The sequence below is a fragment of the Danio rerio genome, chromosome 22 (genome assembly GCF_049306965.1).
Source record: "Danio rerio strain Tuebingen ecotype United States chromosome 22, GRCz12tu, whole genome shotgun sequence".
In the NCBI taxonomy this organism is placed as follows: Eukaryota; Metazoa; Chordata; class Actinopteri; order Cypriniformes; family Danionidae; genus Danio; species Danio rerio.
This window is the reverse complement of record NC_133197.1, coordinates 22,260,001-22,278,904: the sequence shown is the minus strand read 5'-3', so window position 1 is coordinate 22,278,904 and position 18,904 is coordinate 22,260,001. Positions and strand designations below refer to the sequence as shown.

General features: G+C 34.3%; 2 protein-coding genes across 6 annotated transcripts in view; one reads left to right on the top strand and one right to left on the bottom strand.

Annotated features, from left to right (window-relative positions):
* Positions 1-1,803: 1,803 nt before the first annotated feature.
* On the bottom strand, positions 1,804-10,359 carry ddx59 (DEAD (Asp-Glu-Ala-Asp) box polypeptide 59). The gene is given in 8 exon segments (NM_001044978.2): positions 1,804-2,127; positions 2,226-2,354; positions 2,869-3,021; positions 3,762-4,013; positions 6,334-6,423; positions 6,502-6,684; positions 7,895-8,422; positions 10,157-10,359. Coding segments are annotated over 8 exon segments (1,755 nt in total). The 5' UTR covers positions 10,331-10,359; the 3' UTR covers positions 1,804-1,881.
* Positions 10,360-12,319: 1,960 nt separating this feature from the next.
* Positions 12,320-18,904, top strand: part of camsap2a (calmodulin regulated spectrin-associated protein family, member 2a) — a 74,283-nt gene continuing 67,698 nt past the window's right edge. For 4 of the 5 annotated variants that reach the window (XM_073936610.1, XM_009296261.5, XM_005170467.6 and 1 more), the window contains exon 1: positions 12,320-12,875. In XM_073936610.1, the coding sequence (XP_073792711.1) occupies positions 12,737-12,875 (139 nt within the window). In that variant the 5' untranslated portion in view covers positions 12,320-12,736. 5 annotated transcript variants of the gene reach the window in all.

The following is an 18,904-nucleotide window of genomic DNA, read 5'->3' as shown; positions in this document are numbered from 1 at the left end:
GCAGCATACTGTAGCATTAGCTATGGTGGACTGAAACTGTAACACTGTAGTATACTTTAGTTTATTGTAGTATAATATTTATAGAAATGTTTTATTCATTATATTATTTCTAACCTATTTTATTATGGGTAAATCGTTTATAGTACTTTAGTTGTTTTATTTGTTTAGCTGTTGCAGATTTGTTCATATTAATTCAGGTACCTTCATATAGTATGGTCACACACATTTTTTGCAAAAAATTATCAAAAAACAAATGGTTTAAATAGTTAATTTGAAAAAAAAAAACATGGCTAATTTTTAATAAATTGATACAGTATGTTGGTTTAGCTAATGAACACACCTAGTATTTGTACTCTTTATTTCATAAGTAGTTTTGAACTAAAAACCACACCATTACAACATAAAGAGGATTTATTATTAAAATGCTGAATTAATCAGACTTGAATCATATAATATACACTACCTCTATATTTCTAAATGTGATATTTATTTCTTTATAAATACAGTTGATTTATTTAGTTAGTTAAAGACTACATATTCATAAAAAGAGAGGAGAAATTATTTGCATTTTTCCTTAGAATAATAAAAGATTTAAAAAACAATTTTATAACGTTGAAGTTTGGGACTAAACACACAAGAAAATGAATGAATGAATTTTATAACGTTACCACACTTTATTATTTTACTGTCTTTAGATTATGCTGATCTCCATAAAGCATAACAGTAATTATGCTAGCATTATTTTCTTTTATTCATTTCACATTATGTAGAACTATAACTATTATAAAACTGATTTTATTTGATACCTGATTATTCAATTTACAACTGAAAAGGATGTTTCATATTTGTTTAATGTACATACTACCTTGTTAAATGTAAATTACACTCTTCTGTAAATTAATACAATTATTTCAATATCTAAAATCCATCATGCTGAAGAATCAACATACACACTATATCCAGTTGATCATCCCTCCACTGAAAGTGTAATCATTTTACAAATATACAAAATAACCTTTCAACGTGTTTTTAAACATAATCGTTTAAATACCTCATCTCTAATAACTAATTTCTTTTGTCTTTGCCATGATGACATCGCATAATATTTTACTAGTTATTTTGCAAGATACTAATATTCAATTTAAAGTAGAATTTATAGATTTCAGTTTATTTAGGTTAACTATTTATTCATGTTTTAGCCGGGTCGCGGGGGCAGCAGTCTTAGGAGAGAACCCCAGACTTCCCTCCATCTCCTCCAGGGGGATCCCGAGGCGTTCCCAGGCCAGCCAAGAAACATAGTCCCTCCAAAGTGGGCTGAGTCTTCCCCGAGGCCTCCTCCCAGTGGGACATGCATGGAACACCTCCCTAAGTAGGCGTCCAGGAGCCACCTCAGCTGACTTTTTTTCGATGTGGAGGACCAGCGGCTCTACTCCAATCTATAAGGGTGCGCCCTTCCTGCGAAGGAAACTAATTTCAGCCGCTTGTATCCGAGATCTAGTCCTTTCAGTCATGTCCCACAGCTCATGACCACAGGTAAGAGTAGGAATGTAAATTGATCGGTAAATCGAGAGCTTTGCCTTTCGACTCAGCTCCTTCTTTACCACAATTGACCGGAACATCAACCGTATTACCGCTGCCACTGCACTGATTCGCCAATCAATCTTACGTTTCATCCTTACCTTACTATTTAACAAAACCCCTAGATACTTGACCTCCACCACCTGGGGTAAGGACTTTCCTCCAAGATGGCATCCACCCTTTTCCAGCAGAGCACTATGGCTAACAGTCTAAAGGAATATTTGCTTAATTTATTCATAGCATTTATTAAAAACATGAATGACAAATCCTCAACAACTCCTTTAATAATCCGCAGGTCTCCTGTTATTTCCTGGCAGACCTCTTGTCGTGTTGTTGTATGAGGTGTAAGATGCTGTGTGTGTGTTGTGTGTTTTTCTGCTTGTCTCTGCGCTGCTGCTCGTGCAGATGTGGCGAGTTGAGGATCTGCGGGGGCAGGATGGAGCCGGTGGGCTTCACTCTCTTCACCATCTCCAGAAACAGACGCTTGTTGTTGTTGTTCATGAAGGTGATGGCGGTACCTCTGTGGCCCAGACGACCCGCTCGGCCAATCTGAAGCATTCATATGGAGGTGATGGTGGAGTTATTAACAACTAGCTATTATTATTAGCTATGGCAACATTCAGTGTGTGTGGTGTTTCAAGTCATACCTGATGGACGTATTCATCCATGTTGGAGGGCATGTCAAAGTTTATGACCAGCTTTACATTGACCAGATCTAAACCTCGACCCAGAATCCCAGTGCTGATCACCACGTCAAACTGACCCTCTAGGAGACCCTGAGAATATAATATAATAAAATAATAGGTGGTTATAAATTCATTTCTTTAATCTAGATTAATCTCACTGAATTCTTGGAGATTATCTAGATTAATCTAGATTAAAATGGCTCATTTGAATTCTGCCAAAGGCATTCAGAATATGTGTGCTACCGAAACAATGACTAAAAGTAAGTCTTTGATAACGGGTTTCTCAAGCCAGGTGGCGCATTAGACGAGGGGTTCATCTCCTGTTTCCAAAATGCATCACAAACTGCTTGAGAAACTGTGAAAACAAATGATGTTCAATAAGATGCACTTGTGTTTACTAACCGTTTATTCAGTTAAACATTAACTTTAAACTGTAGGCCTACATAAGCTGAAACAGAAATTTTTGATTACTTTAATCCGACTAAAGTCAAAACTGAACTAAACAGAAATGGAATTAAGACATGTGGAGTATGCATATATTACTGGCATTATTGAAGTAATATTCACCATATTTTTTGACAAGATACACACATGCGGCTGTTACCTTCACAATTTTGTTGCGTTCCCACTGCATCTTGTCTGAATGAATGGCGACTGTGTTTAAACTCATGACCTTCTGCACAGCTTCACACAGCAGATCAGCTCCCAATTTACAATCCACAAACACAACCACTGGAGGCTGATAGAGCTTTTCGTCCTGTCAACACACACAGAGAAACACACCATTTACACGTTCAATAATATACAAGGAAAAATACAATATCTATAAATATTATGTAGTATATAATGTAGTATAATATATTTTTACACATTCAATAATATACATGGGAATTATACAGTTTCTACAAATTATTTTTATTATGATTTTAAATGAAAATTGTGAAAATTTCTATATATATATATATATATATATATATATATATATATATATATGATTTTTTTTAAATAAATATTTTATATTTATTCTATATTCTTGATGGACAATTATTCTGAAATGTTAGAAAAAGTACATTATTAATAATGATTATATTATATCATGTTACAAGCTGCAAATTCACATTTACTAATTAATTTACCTAATTTAAGGAAATATTCTGAATTATTGTATGTATTTCATCTCAAATTATTTTATTTATACAGTATTTATATTTTTTTTACAAATATTATTATTAAATGATTGTAATATGTAATATTTCAAATATATTGTTTTTCATTTTTCATAATTTTTTATAAACAATTATTAAATGTTAATGGTTTCGTACAATTTTAACAATGAATGTATTCATCAGCCCAAAAGTAAATACATTTCTCCTTTTCTTTAAGTTGTGCTTTATAAAATGCTTCATTTTCGACTTTCTGTCTCTGGCTTCTTTTTGTTAACCTGCATATTAAGATGTAAGGAAAGTAAAACAGTGCCATTTCAGCATGATTTGTTACGTTTAAGATCTCAAAAAGCTTCTTCTTCTTGGAGGGCTCCTCCACCCACAGGACAATCTGCCGAACGTTTGCACAGGGCTGGTTCTTCTGGCCGATGGTGATGGTCACTGGGTCATGGGTGAGACGCTCTGCCAGCTGCTGTGTGCCAGTGGGAATAGTGGCTGACGTCAGCAGAGTCTGATGGTCTTCTGGGACCTGCTCCAAAATATCCAGAACCTGCTGCTGGAAGCCCATCTTCAGCATGGTGTCTGCCTGTAGGTGGGAGGGTTTGACAATGGCATCATTAATTACAACATTTCTTTCTATTTATCTTTTTTCCCCTCCCTTATCTTTTTTCTTTCTAATTTTACTTTATTTCTCGAAATCAAAACATGCTACTATAAAAATTATTTTAAAAAACTAAAACATAAATGTATCAGTAAAGCATGGATTGTATTGATGTATTGGTGTTTAAGTGTTTTTAAACTTAGGAATATCAAATCTCATATTATTTTGTTATTCTCCGTGTTATTCTCACTTAATATTATAAGTGAATGACTTTAAAAGAAACAACAACTAAATGTAAATGAATGTTTTTTTATGGTAAAAGTTAATTAACCAATTAAATAACAATCGACCAATGAAAGTTATTTCATATTTTTAATGGATTGATTATATTAAATTAATTTGTTTTTCATAACTTGTTTACTGGGGCGACCCGGTGGCACAGTGGGTAACACAATTGCCTCACAGCAAGAAGGTCGCTGGTTCGAGCTCTGGCAGGGTCAGTTGGCATTTCTTTGTGGAGTTTGCATGTTCTCCCTGTGTTCATGTGGGTTTTCTCCGGGTGCTCCGGTTTCTCCTACAGTCCAAATACAAGCGGTACAGGTGACTTGAATAAGTTAAATTGGCTGTAAAGCATATGTGTGAATGCAAGAGTGTATGGGTGTTTCCCAGTGTTGGGTTGCACCTGGGCATCCACTGCGTAAAACATATGCTGGATAAATTGTCGGTTCTTTCTGCTGTGGCACCCCAGATTAATAAAGGGTCTAAGCCCAAAAAAAATAAAAATGAAAGAACTTGTTTATTATACATTTTTATTATAATTTCATTTAAATGAATAAAAAATATATAATACATCAAAAAAAAAAATAGCATTGTTACTTCATCTTTTAATGAAAAACTAATTAAATATTAAACACAAAATTAATACAAAATGTGTTTATCTGTTTGCTTGTTTCTTTTAGGTATTTTTAATATAATAATAATTTATATATATATATATATATATATATATATATATATATATATATAAAATAAAAGCAATTATGATATATTTGATGGACAATTACTTTTAGATATTAATAATACTAATTATTATTGTTATTTTTATTATAAAGATATATTAATTTAATAATTTATTTCATATTTTTGAAAATCACATTTATCAGCCTTTTTCATATTTTAATGAAAAATAATTAAATCCTTAAATTTTCCTCCTATCTCATCTCCTTTTTGTCTGCTTTTCCGGGGCCTAGTCAGCAGTTTTAGGAGAGAACTCCAGACTTTCCTCTCCCCAGACACTTCCTGCAGCTCCTCCAGGGGGATCCCGAGGCGTTCCTAGGAGAGCTGAAAAACATAGTCCCTCCTGCGTGCCCTGGGTCTTCCCCGAGGCCTTACCCCGGTGGGACAGGCCTAGAACAACTCCCCGGGAAGGCGTCCAGGAGGCATCCGAAACAGATGCCAAAGCCACCTCAGCTGACTTCTCTCGACGTGGAGAAGCAGCGGCTCTACTCCAAGCTCCTCCTGGGTGACAGAGCTCCTATAAGGGTGCGCCCTCCCACCCCGCAAAGGAAACTCATTTCGGTCACTTGTATCCTATCCAAGATCTTGTCCTTTCGGTCATGAGCTTTGAGTGAGAGTAGGAACATAGATTGACAGGTAAATTGAGAGCTTTGCCTTACGGCTCAGCTCCTTCTTTACCACAACGGTCCGATACCAATACTGCTGCCGCTGCACCAATCCGCTAGTCAATCTCACGTTCCATTATTCCCTCACTTGTAAACAAAACCTAAAGATACTTGAACTCCTCCACCTGGGGTAAAGACTTTCCTCCAACCTTTCCAATAGATATTCAATAGATATAATATATTAAATAAAATCTAATAGATATTAGATATTAAAAATATTATAAAATAAATATTACATAAATACATGTATATATAAACCAGTAAATGTATTTTAAAAAAATGTAATACCTTCATATTTTATTGAAGTTATACTAAATGGTTAACTGCATTATGCAAATCTTTTTTTATTATCTTTATAATTCATTCATAATTTATTATATTTACTTATATATTGTTATTATCTCTCTTTCTCTCTCTCTCTCTCTCTCTCTCTCTCTCTCTCTCTATATATATTTATATATATATATATATATATATATATATATATATATATATATATATATATATATATTTATATTCATATTGATGCAGTTAATCTATTTTTTAAATTAAATTTAATATTAAAACATCAAAATATCATCAAAGATATAAACATACGCCTTTCTATGTAAATAAATGCTGACCTCATCAACCACAACGGTCCTGACATGATCCAGCTGTACGGCCTTCTGCTTCAGAATCTCAAGGAGACGTCCAGGAGTGCCGATCACAATCTGCACAAACCAAACCTCCACAAATAAACAAACAAAGCTCTTAATGGGCAAACCTCACTTTGACCTCAACCCCGATACCTTGATGTTGTGCTTTAGTCGATGCAGTTGTGGAGGTAGAGGCATCCCACCGACCAGAAGAGCTGTCCTCATGTTGGGAAGACCCCTCATCAGCTCTTTTGCCTGCTCCTCGATCTGGATGGCCAACTCACGGGTCGGGGTCAAGATCAGACATGCCGGGCAAGACGGAGACGCAGATTCACTCTGGAAAATATTGCAAATATGCAGAAAAGGATGATGATGGGGATGAGGATGTTGAAACTGTGTGGACAAGAATGTGCTGTTGAATCATATGCTTGATTCCGATTGGCTAATAATTCAACCTCGTCAATTATTTCTTTATTAACATTAGGTTTTAATGAAATGGTATTCCGGTTTTCTATTCTTCATAAAACTAAAATTTTCCCCAATTTTTTATATTCTTTTTAACAGTTAGTCTGGATAACAAATGTTTTCATTAGTTATAACTGAAAATATTCCTCAAAATATTGCTTTGTTAATGCTTCTGAAGTTCAAAACTTTGTTTAAAATAAAAGTATTTTATGCTAAGAAAAAATCTGTAAATTAAGGGCATTTTAAAAAATAAACTAACGAAAAGGTACCATGTTTTCAGATACGTTTAGATTGATGACATTCATTATTAGACAATTCAATGCCAATGTTTTAATTTCAGAAGAGTTAAAGGGAGAATTCACCCAAAAATGAAAATCTGTCACTCGTCCTCCACTTGTTCCAAACCTGTTGAAAATAAAAGAAGATATTTTGAAGAATGTTGGAAACATGTAGCTGTTAACTTTCATTGTAAAACAAATACTATGAAAATCAGTTACTGGTTTCCAACATTCTTCAAAATATCTCTTTTTGTGTCCAAGAGAAGAAAAAACTCAGTCCGAAAAAAGTGAAAGATGATTAAATGATAAGATTTCATTTTGAGTGAACTGTCCCTCTGAGGCACAGGTGTCAAGTCCAGTTCCTGGAGGGCTGCAGCTCTGCACAGTTTAGCTTTAACCCTATAATTAAACACACCTGCTCAAACTAATTGAGTCTTTCAGGCTTCTTTGAGACCTCCAGGTAAGTGTGTTGAGGCTGGGTTGGAACTAAACTGTGCAGAGCTGAGGCCCTCCGGGAACTGAATTTGACATCTGTACTCTAAGAGAATAATATGTTGTGCAACAACCATAATTTTCAATAACAACAAATGAAACTTTTTGTTATTCTGACTAATTGACCAATTGTTGTTTTCTAAACAATAAAATCAATGGCAATTAAAGAAAATTGTAGTCAAACCTTTAAAAAATGCTTTATAACACAACAATACATAGCATATCATTATAATTCTTTATTTTACTAATACACTACTCAGAATTATTTGACAAGAATCTTCCTAAACATTATGTCACTTGTCATCATTCACCTGCAGTGCTCTCATCACCACCGGCAGAAGGAAAGCCACAGTCTTCCCAGAACCGGTGTCCGCAGTGGCGATCACGTCTCTCCCGGTGAGCCCCACGGGTACCATCTGCATCTGCACCGGTGTGGGCGCCTCATACCCGGCCACCTTCAGATTCTTCTCGAGCACAGTGGGGAACCGACAGTGCTGGAACTCAATGACAGGCCTGCAGACCTCCGCTCCCGCGCTTACGATCCCCAGCTCGGCTTTAACCCGCTCTATCTGCTCCTCCGTCAGCTCAGAAATAAAAGTGTCCTCCTTGTAGCAATAACTCTTTGTATTTTCAGAGCTCTCCGGTGTGTTTTTGTTATTAAAGAGTTTGTCGCCGAAGTCTGCGCAGACTGCGGCCAGGTGAGCGGCTTTGCACTCGAGGCTGCAGATGTCGTTGTCGGTTTTGTTGCAGATGTATTCGCCGTATCGGCCGCACATCACGCAGACGGGCTCACCAGGCTCCGGCCACCGCTGGCTCTTCTTGAAGGACTTCACCGGCTCCTGCAGTGGATTAGGATAAAGTTGGTTTTATATAATATAATATAATATAATATAATATAATATAATATAATATAATATAATATAATATACTTTAATATAAGATAATTTACTGTAACATAATATCATATAACTCCAGAAAAGTAGGCCATGGTTTGCTAATTCTAAAAAGGAAACCATATTAGCAGTCAATGGCTATAAAAGTACATTGTTCAGTCAATTAAACTGCTGTAATGTTGTTTTGAAGTTATACTTACAGTTGAAGTCAGAATTTTTAGCCCTCCTGTATTTTTATTCCCCAATTTCTGTTTAACGAAAAGAGTCTTTTTTTCAACACATTTCTAAACATAGGCTTGTTTAAATAACTAATTTTGCATAGCTAACTTCTTTTATCTTTGCCATGATGACAGTACATAATACCCTGTAAAAAAATACAGTGTATGCTTTACCTGAATTGAGGCAACTATTTGCATCAGCCTTTTAAGTATTTTAAATTCATTTTATTTTAGTTTGTCCTGTTAGACTTTGCATGTTCTCAATTTACACTTTAAAGTAACATTGAGTCCGTTTTATCAATTTTCTACTTGTAGTTTTAAGTTCGCCAAACCTGCACTGTAAAACCCGACAGTCAACTTTATCAACTGAAATGAGTGAAGTTAACTCAAAATATACTAAAAGTCAATTCTACTCATTTGAAAAGAGTTTTGAACTCAAGTGTTGATGGTCATGAGTTAATTAAATACCTCATTACTTCAACTTAAATGGAGTAAGTTCACAGTACTCATATAGAGGTCTAGGTTTTTAAACTCAAATGGTTTGTTGCAATCGGTTTCCTCAAATAGTTTGAATTACTTTAACATATTGGGTTTTACAGTACCCAGTTGGTTTGAATTTTCTTCATTTATTGGGTTTTACTTTGCTCAAATCGCTTCATTTACTCAGATGGATTAAGGTTACAGTACTCATTAGGATTAGTTTTTGAACTTAAATGGTTTGTTGCAACCGGTTTTCTCAAATGGTTTGAGTTACCTTAGCTTTTTGGGTTTTACATTTTTTTAAAAGTAAAATGTACTTATTTATTCTAATAATCCACACAGTATTTCAAGTTACTATTATTCAGTAAAACATGTGCTTTTAGGTAATCCTAACATAATATTATTATTTTTCTACCTAAATTAAGTTATTAAGTTATTATTCAATTGAAAACTTGTTTTACAGTATTACCGAATTAATTTAACATTTCTTAAGCATATTTTTCAAGATACTAGTAATTAGCTTAAAATGCAAATTAAAGGCTTAGGTTAATTAGGCATCTTGGGGTAATCATTATATAAAGATAGTTTGTTCTGTAGACAATCGTTAAAAAAATATATTGCTTAAGAAGGTTACTAATATTGATATATTATAATATAATTTAATATTCTAGCCGAAATTAAACAAACAAGACTTTCTTCAGAAGAAAAAAAATATTATAGTAAATACTGACTGAAGTAAAGCTGGTTTTATATTTGCACATTTGAACTGTAACCTTCTTAACTACTGCTCTGTTAAACATAATTTGGGAAATATTTAAAAAAGGAAATAAAAATAACAGAAGGGCTAACGTGAATCATTTTGACTTCAACTGTAACGTTACATGCGATTTCAGACCCAATATTGAAAGTAGCTTGGTATACAATGTAGGGACCGTGTCACTGTTAAAAAAGAACGAATGTGCGATTATAAAACCAACTTTACCTCAATCTCCTGCTGCTCCTCTTCGTTGTCTGTCTGACGGCTCTCCTCCTCTGTGTTTACAGCTGGAGCTGCAGTAACCGCTGTGTCTTCTTCTGATGTCGGTTTGCTTCTTTTGGGATGCTGCTGAGGAGGTTCGGAGGCTCTTTTGAGCTTTAGAGATCTCGGCATGAACATTTTCAGACCACATTCACCGTGCAGATACTAACTGAAAACAAATAGAAAGCTTAAAATAAAGGAATTATACGTATTTAGAAGCTGACAAGTCACAACCACAGCTTTGCAATTCCTTATAAACAGTCGCGCAAATGTGACGCCATACTTATGCTACTGTATTGCTGGGTAATGTAGTTTTTAAGGATTGTAACTGTTAGAAAATGTAGTTTAATTGTAAATAAAAGTCAAGTAAATAAACAAAGAATACTACAGATGAGGCGTAATATTTATGTTAAGCAGTTGGTAAATATATACATATAGTTATTTAAATCTAAGTACAAGATTACTAAGTAATAAATTTCTGAACGACTATTCTTGCTTATAGTAGTAATATAGCATATTCTTTATTATGACAGTTGTTTTCTGCTGTTGTTGCTTTGTTATTATTGTTAATTCATTAACTTATTATTGTATATTTAATGAATAATAAATAAATATATTTAGCTGTGTGGCATTCACCTTGGCCAATATATATATATATATATATATATATATATATATATATATATATATATATATATATATATATATATATGTATGTATGTATGTATGTATGTATATATACGCACACACACACACACACACAAATGTTATGTCTGGTTCTTAGATCTGATTGGCAAATAGCCGTGCGATATTCTGCAATATCAGAACTCCTACAGCCTCTTTACCCTTTGTGAATTACCCCGCCCACATACAGCCAGCAAAAAGCAGAGACTACAGATCTAAAGTTTAAAAGATGCCCGCTCAACTGTTTAACTGTCAGCTTATGATTTGAATTTAAATCCGAAAGAAAGTAGTTCCTCATACAAAAGGTTTTTGAGACTCTCCATGTTTGATTTTGTTTTTATATACACAATTATGCCGTCAAACTGTTGTATAAATGCAATATTACACTCGTAGCAGTGCGATATGGCTGTATATCGGCACTGGTGGTGGCACTAAGGCACTCGGCCTGTGGCCTCGTGCCAACGCATGCCTCCCACCAGTGCCGATATACAGCCACATCGCACTGCTACTCGTGTGATATTGCTCATATATATATATATATATATATATATATATATATATATACATATATATATATATATATACATATATATATATATATATATATATATATATATATATATATATATATACATATATATATATACATATATATATATATATATATATATATATATATATATACATATATATATATACATATATATATATATATATATATATATATATATATATATATACATATATATACATATATATATATATATATATATATATATATATACATATATATACATATATATATATATATATATATATATATATATATATATATATATATATATATATATATATATATATATATATATTGTGTTGACTATAAAATTTGTAAAATAATAATAATTATTATTACTATTAATATTAGTATTAATACTGTTGTTGTTGTTGTTGTTTTACATAATACCATATTTTAAAAACTACAAAAAAACATAAGCTGTGTGAAATTGAAAAAGTGAAAAAAATTTATTCGTTTTTTGATGGCATACATTAACATTGTATTAATAATTAATTAGCCAAGTAATCTGAGTTTAGCCTATTATAAAGGACATCAAAGGACTAAAAGTTACAAATAAAATAATTGTTATTCATTAACTTTTTATTCTAATGATTTTTAAAAATCTTTTTACGTTGAATACATTGAATACATTTGATTAACAAAAGACTAAACGTTGTCTTTTTATTAAATTGCCATTTGTACAAATCTTTTAATTTCTACACCAGAATGATTTTATTTATGTTTTATTTATTTGTTTGTGTCTATTCAGCATAAAGTTTAATATATATGTTATGAAATGTCACCGGATCCCATTTCTAGCACAGTCCCGATTTCTACCAGTTTGGGGTCGTTGGCGTGTTGGGCGGAGCGCGCATGCGCTGAAGGCTGATCCTCAAACTGCTGCAGGGAGACCGCAGGACGCTGGATGAACAGAGCGAGTGAATAACCGTAAATATCCAGATAGTAATAAGTGGGCAGAGCATGGCGAGCTCTTAAAGAAGACAAAGACGGCTTTAGATAGCGACTCTTTGACTTCGGGACATGGAGGTTTATTAAGGCGAAAAGCGGCCGAATTCAAATGGGGTACCAGAATGGATGAAGCTCAATGGGCAGAACCCCACTTTTACCGGATCGGGCCGAAATTGATGTGAAAATAATCCCAACCGAGTGTTTTAACAGCATCCCAGCACACTTATGTTAGAAAACCTGACATGTATGTGTAAGAAAAGAAGCCAAAAGTGATATTTGTTGCAGTGAATTCCTTCGGAGAGATGTCATCGTTGTGAACGCTGGATGTTGTGAATATGGGAGATCTGAGCGAGTCCAGAGACCCGAGAAAGACTTTCATTGTTCCTGCCATCAAGCCTTTCGATCATTATGATTTTAACAGAGCTAAAATCAGAGCCAGCCTCACATGGCTAGTGGCCAAAGCCTTCGGTACAGGTAGGTGGCGTGTTTCTTTTTCTCCACCATCATCTTTTTGTCTCTTGATTTGATTAGCAATGTGTTGCATTGAACGCGTCAGCTATCAAATAGAAGCAGAACCGTAACGTTATCTCTTCAATATGTTAATCAATGCATACCTAAGTGCATCTTCAATCTTAACTGAATCACGATTTTGTATTATAATATCACATTATGTCAACAATTATTGCAGTATTCATTTCGAGCTGCTGCTTTAATTACATATTAACGTTACGCATTTGTTGCTAATTAATTTCATTTTATAATACTAAAGTGGACAAAAATGCTAAGTTTCTGTAATGATTGGGTTATATACGTGCCATATGCTAATAATTTCAGTAAAGTTAGTGTTATTAGCATAACAACGCTCACTGTCAGATAATATGTCAGAATCTTTATATATATTATATTTGTACAATATATGCACATTATTTGTGCTTGTATATTTAAAATATCTCTATTTCGTTGCTCTTAAAGCCTTCTAACACTTTTGTAAAGTACTTATTACAGGACTTAATCGGATAGTACACACAAAAATAAAATAATTAAAGTACTATTTACTCACCCCTCAAGTGGTTCCAGGCATTCACGATTTCTTTTTTTCTGTTTAACACTAAATATATTCTGAAGAAAGGTGAAAATCTGTAACCACTGCCTTCCATGGTAGGAGAAACAAATACTATGGAAGTCGATGGTAACAGCTTTAAAACATGTTTCAAAATATCTTCATGTATGTTCAACAAAAGAAAGTCGAATGGGTTTTGAACAAGTAAATGGTGAGTAAATCATGACAGAATATTCAGTTTGAGTAAAATATTCATAGGTTTTTGGTATGATATTGACACAAAGTTATATTTTCTTGATCTGTAAAATGAGTCTGAATTGATTGATTAAAATTTAGTTTCAAGCTGCTTAAACAATAATACATTTTGTTTATTAATTTGATCTGCATAGTGTTATCCAACAGTAACAGCAGAAGTAATGCCGTTGTTTTTTTTAAAGAATTTCTATCATTGTTTTTCCTTGTGCATAGTAATATTATAGCATATTGATAATCTAGTGATTTAGTGCTGTGTTATTAACATAGCATAACTGTTCTGTTATCGTCTAATTAATCAATAAAAATGATGAAATATGGTACATTTAGACAATACACAATTTGTTGGCTTATTCATTCATATTTCTTCAGCTTAGTCCCTTTATTTATGAGGGGTTGCCACAGCGGAATGAACTGACAACTTATCCAGCATATGTTTTACACAGCGGATGCCCTTCCAGCTGCAACCCATACTGAAAAACATCCATACACACACTTATTCACACACATAAACTACGACCAATTTAGTTAATTTAATTCACCTATAGTGCATGTCTTGGGACTGTGGGGGAAACCGGAGCACCCAGAGGACACCCACACCAACACGGGGAGAACATGCAAACTCCACACAGAAATGCCAAACTGTCCCAACACAGGCTCGAACCAGCGACCTTCTTGCTGTGAGGCGACACAGTGCTAACCATTGAGCCACCGTGTCACCCTTTGTTGGCTTAAATAAATCTTGTTCCTAAATAAATCTTATTCCTTCTTCTTTCAGGAATTAAACATTAAAGATATTTAATATCAAATAGAAACAAAACCATATTTTGAAGATGTCAATAAATGCAATACTAAATTTACCTAAAGTGAGTGATAGCATAATTTTGTTTAGTATTGTCACAATATGTAATTTCTAAGCTGCATCATGAACATATTACGCATTAATTGTTTATACATTTTAGCAACATTTAACAAAAGTAACAGTTATCATTAAATTAATGTGTCAGAATTTTTTTTTTTTCAGAATTGTTAAATATGATACATTTACACAATATATGCACAATATTTTAGCGTGGTAAACATGGCAATTTAATTAAACTCACTTTCCCTGTGAAAATGAATTAGCTTATGTATGTTTATAATATCGAATCTGTCAACAAAATCAAGTTATGTATGGTTTGTATATTATTTTCACAATATTATATGAAATGTTATGTATATAATACAACAAAAATAAAGCACTTTTAAATAATATACTTGGTTATAAAATTGAATGTGATGTTTTCACTCAGACATAAAATATAATTAAAAAAATATTTAAATACATAATAAATTAGTTAAAAATAAAAGCCCTTTTTGACCCAATAAAGTAGGAATTGAGTATTTTTATGTTATTTCATAATTAATAATTTGTCGTTGAAGTATATTTAATGTAGTATGTGAACATTTTGACAGTATATTTTAATGTCATTTTAAGTATTTTGTATTTAAGTTGCAATTTAGTTGATTTTAAAATATAGATTTACACTACAAGCGCACATTCAATACACTGAAGTTTACTTGTTTATTTAGTCAGATTATCAATAAAATTATTTATCATATATATGGTAGAGCTGCACAATTAATCGAAAAAAGATCGTGATCTCGATTCGACCCCCTAGACGATCTTAATCCAGCATTTCTACGATTCTGCCAATCATAATTTCAAGTTCAGGAGAGAAGCAAAGGAGGCTGCACTTCTTTTCATTCTTTCACACACGTTGCTCAGTGACATGGACACTTCCAAATGATGTTAAAAGAGTAACATATTGTATTTACAAGGTATAATTCACCTAAAAATGTAATTTTTGTCTTCATATAATGCTGTATTCGCGGCCAGGAAATCACACGTGACGTGAGCTACTGACTGTGCGGTCGCGCGCCCAACTTAATAATAGACGCGCACGTCTACTTTAGTGAACAGAACCTGCATATGCTGTGAGTAACAGGTAATAAAGTTGTAAATAAGGCCGTACTCACACTAGGTACAGTTGCCTCGAACCGGGGCAAAGCGCGCTTGTCCCCCCTCCCGTCTCCCCCGACGGCTCGCACTCACACCACAAACGGGCCTCGCACGCTTACGTCATCGCTGCTGCGGTGTTCAGTGAGAAGCACTCTCTCACTCAGTAGCACAGTGGAGATTTCTCTAGTTGTATCGTTTCAGTTGTTTGTTATGCAGTGACATGCAGTCAAATATTTCGCCAAACAGTCCTTTGGGTTGCGGTGACACGCGGTCAGATATTTCGCCGAACAGATCTGCCACTTTTGGCTCTCATAAACAATTATAAAGCTCTCGTGCTGCAGAAATGAGGAGGTCTGCTGAAGCCGCGCAGCTGTCGTGCTGTGAGGGGTTTACGTCTTTAATAAACTACGGCAGTTTGCGTTCACTGAACAGTAAGAATGATTAATAAATCCATATGAAACAGCCCCTTAAAAGTCACGTCCCGCTTTCAGTTTCGGGCTTTTGCGCGTTTTGCACTCACACACAAGCGTACGGCGCCAAAGCCCAAGTGAACCGCGCTCAGGCACACCTCTTCCAACCGGGCCAGGGCCGGCCAAGTGAAGCGTGCTTGAGCCCGATTCAGCGCACTCACGCTTCTCAAATGATCCGGGAAACGGGCCTGGGCACGGTACAGATGGCATAGTGTGAGTAGGCCCTAATATTCAGTTTTTGGCACAGAGTGATGGTTTGAGAGCCGCGCGCAAAGTATGAAAAGCACTTAGCAGTGAAAATGAAACCGCAAGCAGGCACATCATTTAAATGATCATATCGCATTTAAGAGTTATGACTGCGACAAGCATTTCATAGCCTATGTTTTTTCTTTCATAGCGAACACAGAGTTGTGCATGAAAATAAATGTTTACAGTGTCAGTATAACTACTCTAGCCTATATAATGTTGATTTTACCAGTGAATTAAATGTTGTCTATGACAAATTGCAAGCATATATCTCAAACATAATTCAACATCAGAATTATTATAAGTAGGATAGAATTATTTATAGAAACCAGTAGACCTAAACATAATATTAATATTGTTGTTTAACCGTTTGAGAAAAAAGCAATAATCTCATATTAAGCTTTATTTTACATCTACAGAATCGTGAGAAAATCGTGATTTTTATTTTAAGCAAAAAAAATCACGATTCTCATTTTAGCCAGAATCGTGCAGCTCTAATATATGGCTTATACATTCAGATTCAATCAAATCTGCACGTTTGACTTCTCGATTGACAGATTGACGTCCATGTTTATTCACTACTTAGTCGCTGAGCTCTATGTTTAGCATATCATTGTAATTGGCTAACTGGTGCCACCACCGGCCATCTGGTCTCCTTTAAGTCTCATTAAAATGCGCAGTCAAGTCTCAAGTCAGTGCTCAATGCAAATGACAACTCTTGCTTTTGTTTAGCATTTTTGATTTAAAGTGACCTTAAACTGTAAGAACAAGACCCTGAACTGCTAATAGTTCTGCTTATAGTGTGGATATGCTAACATTCAGTAGCTCGATCGACAGGCCTTTAGGGTATTATTGACCCGTTTGTTGACTTGTGTAACCTTAGCCCAGATGATAAAAGACTTCAAAGAATGACTACTTCCTCACATTTCAGACTATGATAGTGATATTTAAACTTTCATGTTTTGATAGGGCTTTAAGATATGTGTTTTTTATGCCACCAGACTAGTTCATATGAAATGCAAGCGGTTGTTTTGGTCAAACAGAGTGTGGTCAGCTTTTAAATTCCATAAAAGCTTTTCTATTGATCCATTTTGGCCCGTTGGGAAGGATAGAGATAATGAATTGGCATTAATGGCATTTTCTCATCTGTTGAATAGATTCTTGCTTGATAGTGCATTGTTTGCTGAAAACCAACTGAGGGTGGTTTATTATTATCATCACTTATTTATTGTGAAATCAATGCAAGAAAAAAACTTGGAATTGAGTGAACTTACAGCTCTTTTTCTTTGTTTTATACTTAATCTTTATTGATGTTTGACAAAATGATGACCATAAAGTTAACATAACAAACCAATCGCCGTAAATATAATTATTTAGTGACAAATAGCATTCAAACATGTAATTTTAAATGCTATTTTTTTATAAACAGAGGAGAAAGATTGTTATTTACTCCATTTGTCCTTAAAAGATTTGTTTTTGTAATTCGAGCATATATGTGAGTCTTACATTTCTATAACTTGCATTATTATTTTAAAATAAGCTTGGGTTGATAGACAATGTCATCGGCAATGGTAGATAGACATCACAATCGCTGATAGACATCACGATGCTGAGCTGGCATTGTGATCCTCCACAGCAGCAACCCGCTTGCGAAAGATAAAAGCTGCGCCTCAAATACTACACTATACACTATGCACTTATGCACTATGTACTTATGCACTTACACACGCAACAGCATAGTATATGTATTTAGTGTCGTCCCAAATGGAGCACTAATGTTTTTTTACTAAGCGGAATATCAAACCGTTTCCCTGATGACGTTTGACGGTTGCCAAATCAGAGAAATAAATGACCAAATTATCAAATAATACCTGCCATGATTATAACCACATTCACCATCAGAAGGCGCTATAATCACTGTCGTAGGAGAATTTTGCTTCCACCATCCAAAATAAATGAAGTAATCCAACATGTGCACCTGATAGCCCCGCTCCTTTCGCTATGTGAGCAAACCTGCGGTCGTTGAGTGCATGAAGTGTCCATCATTCCACACTTAATTTTAACGGCTGAATGAGTGCATCATCCAGGTAATTGAAGTACACTTATTATTTTCAGAGTTCTCAGTGTGAACGCACTACTTACACTATTTATACTACAAAATTGGCGCAGAATAGTGCATAAGTATGCGATTTGGGAGGCAGCTACACACTTAGGCCCTGTTTACACTACGCCTTCGATAAAAAATGGCATTTTAGAACAAAAACGATCCACGTCCACTCTGGTAGTTCACCTAGCATTTCTGAAAAGCCCTCCTTCCACACTATACCGTTGAAAACCTACACAAACAAACACACACACTAGGCTTGGGTGGTAATACGGTAATATGTTATACCGTGGGATCTAAAAATAGCAACGATGTTTCACCGTTACACCGTCATAAAAACAATGCACTTAAATAGGAGACAAGTATTAA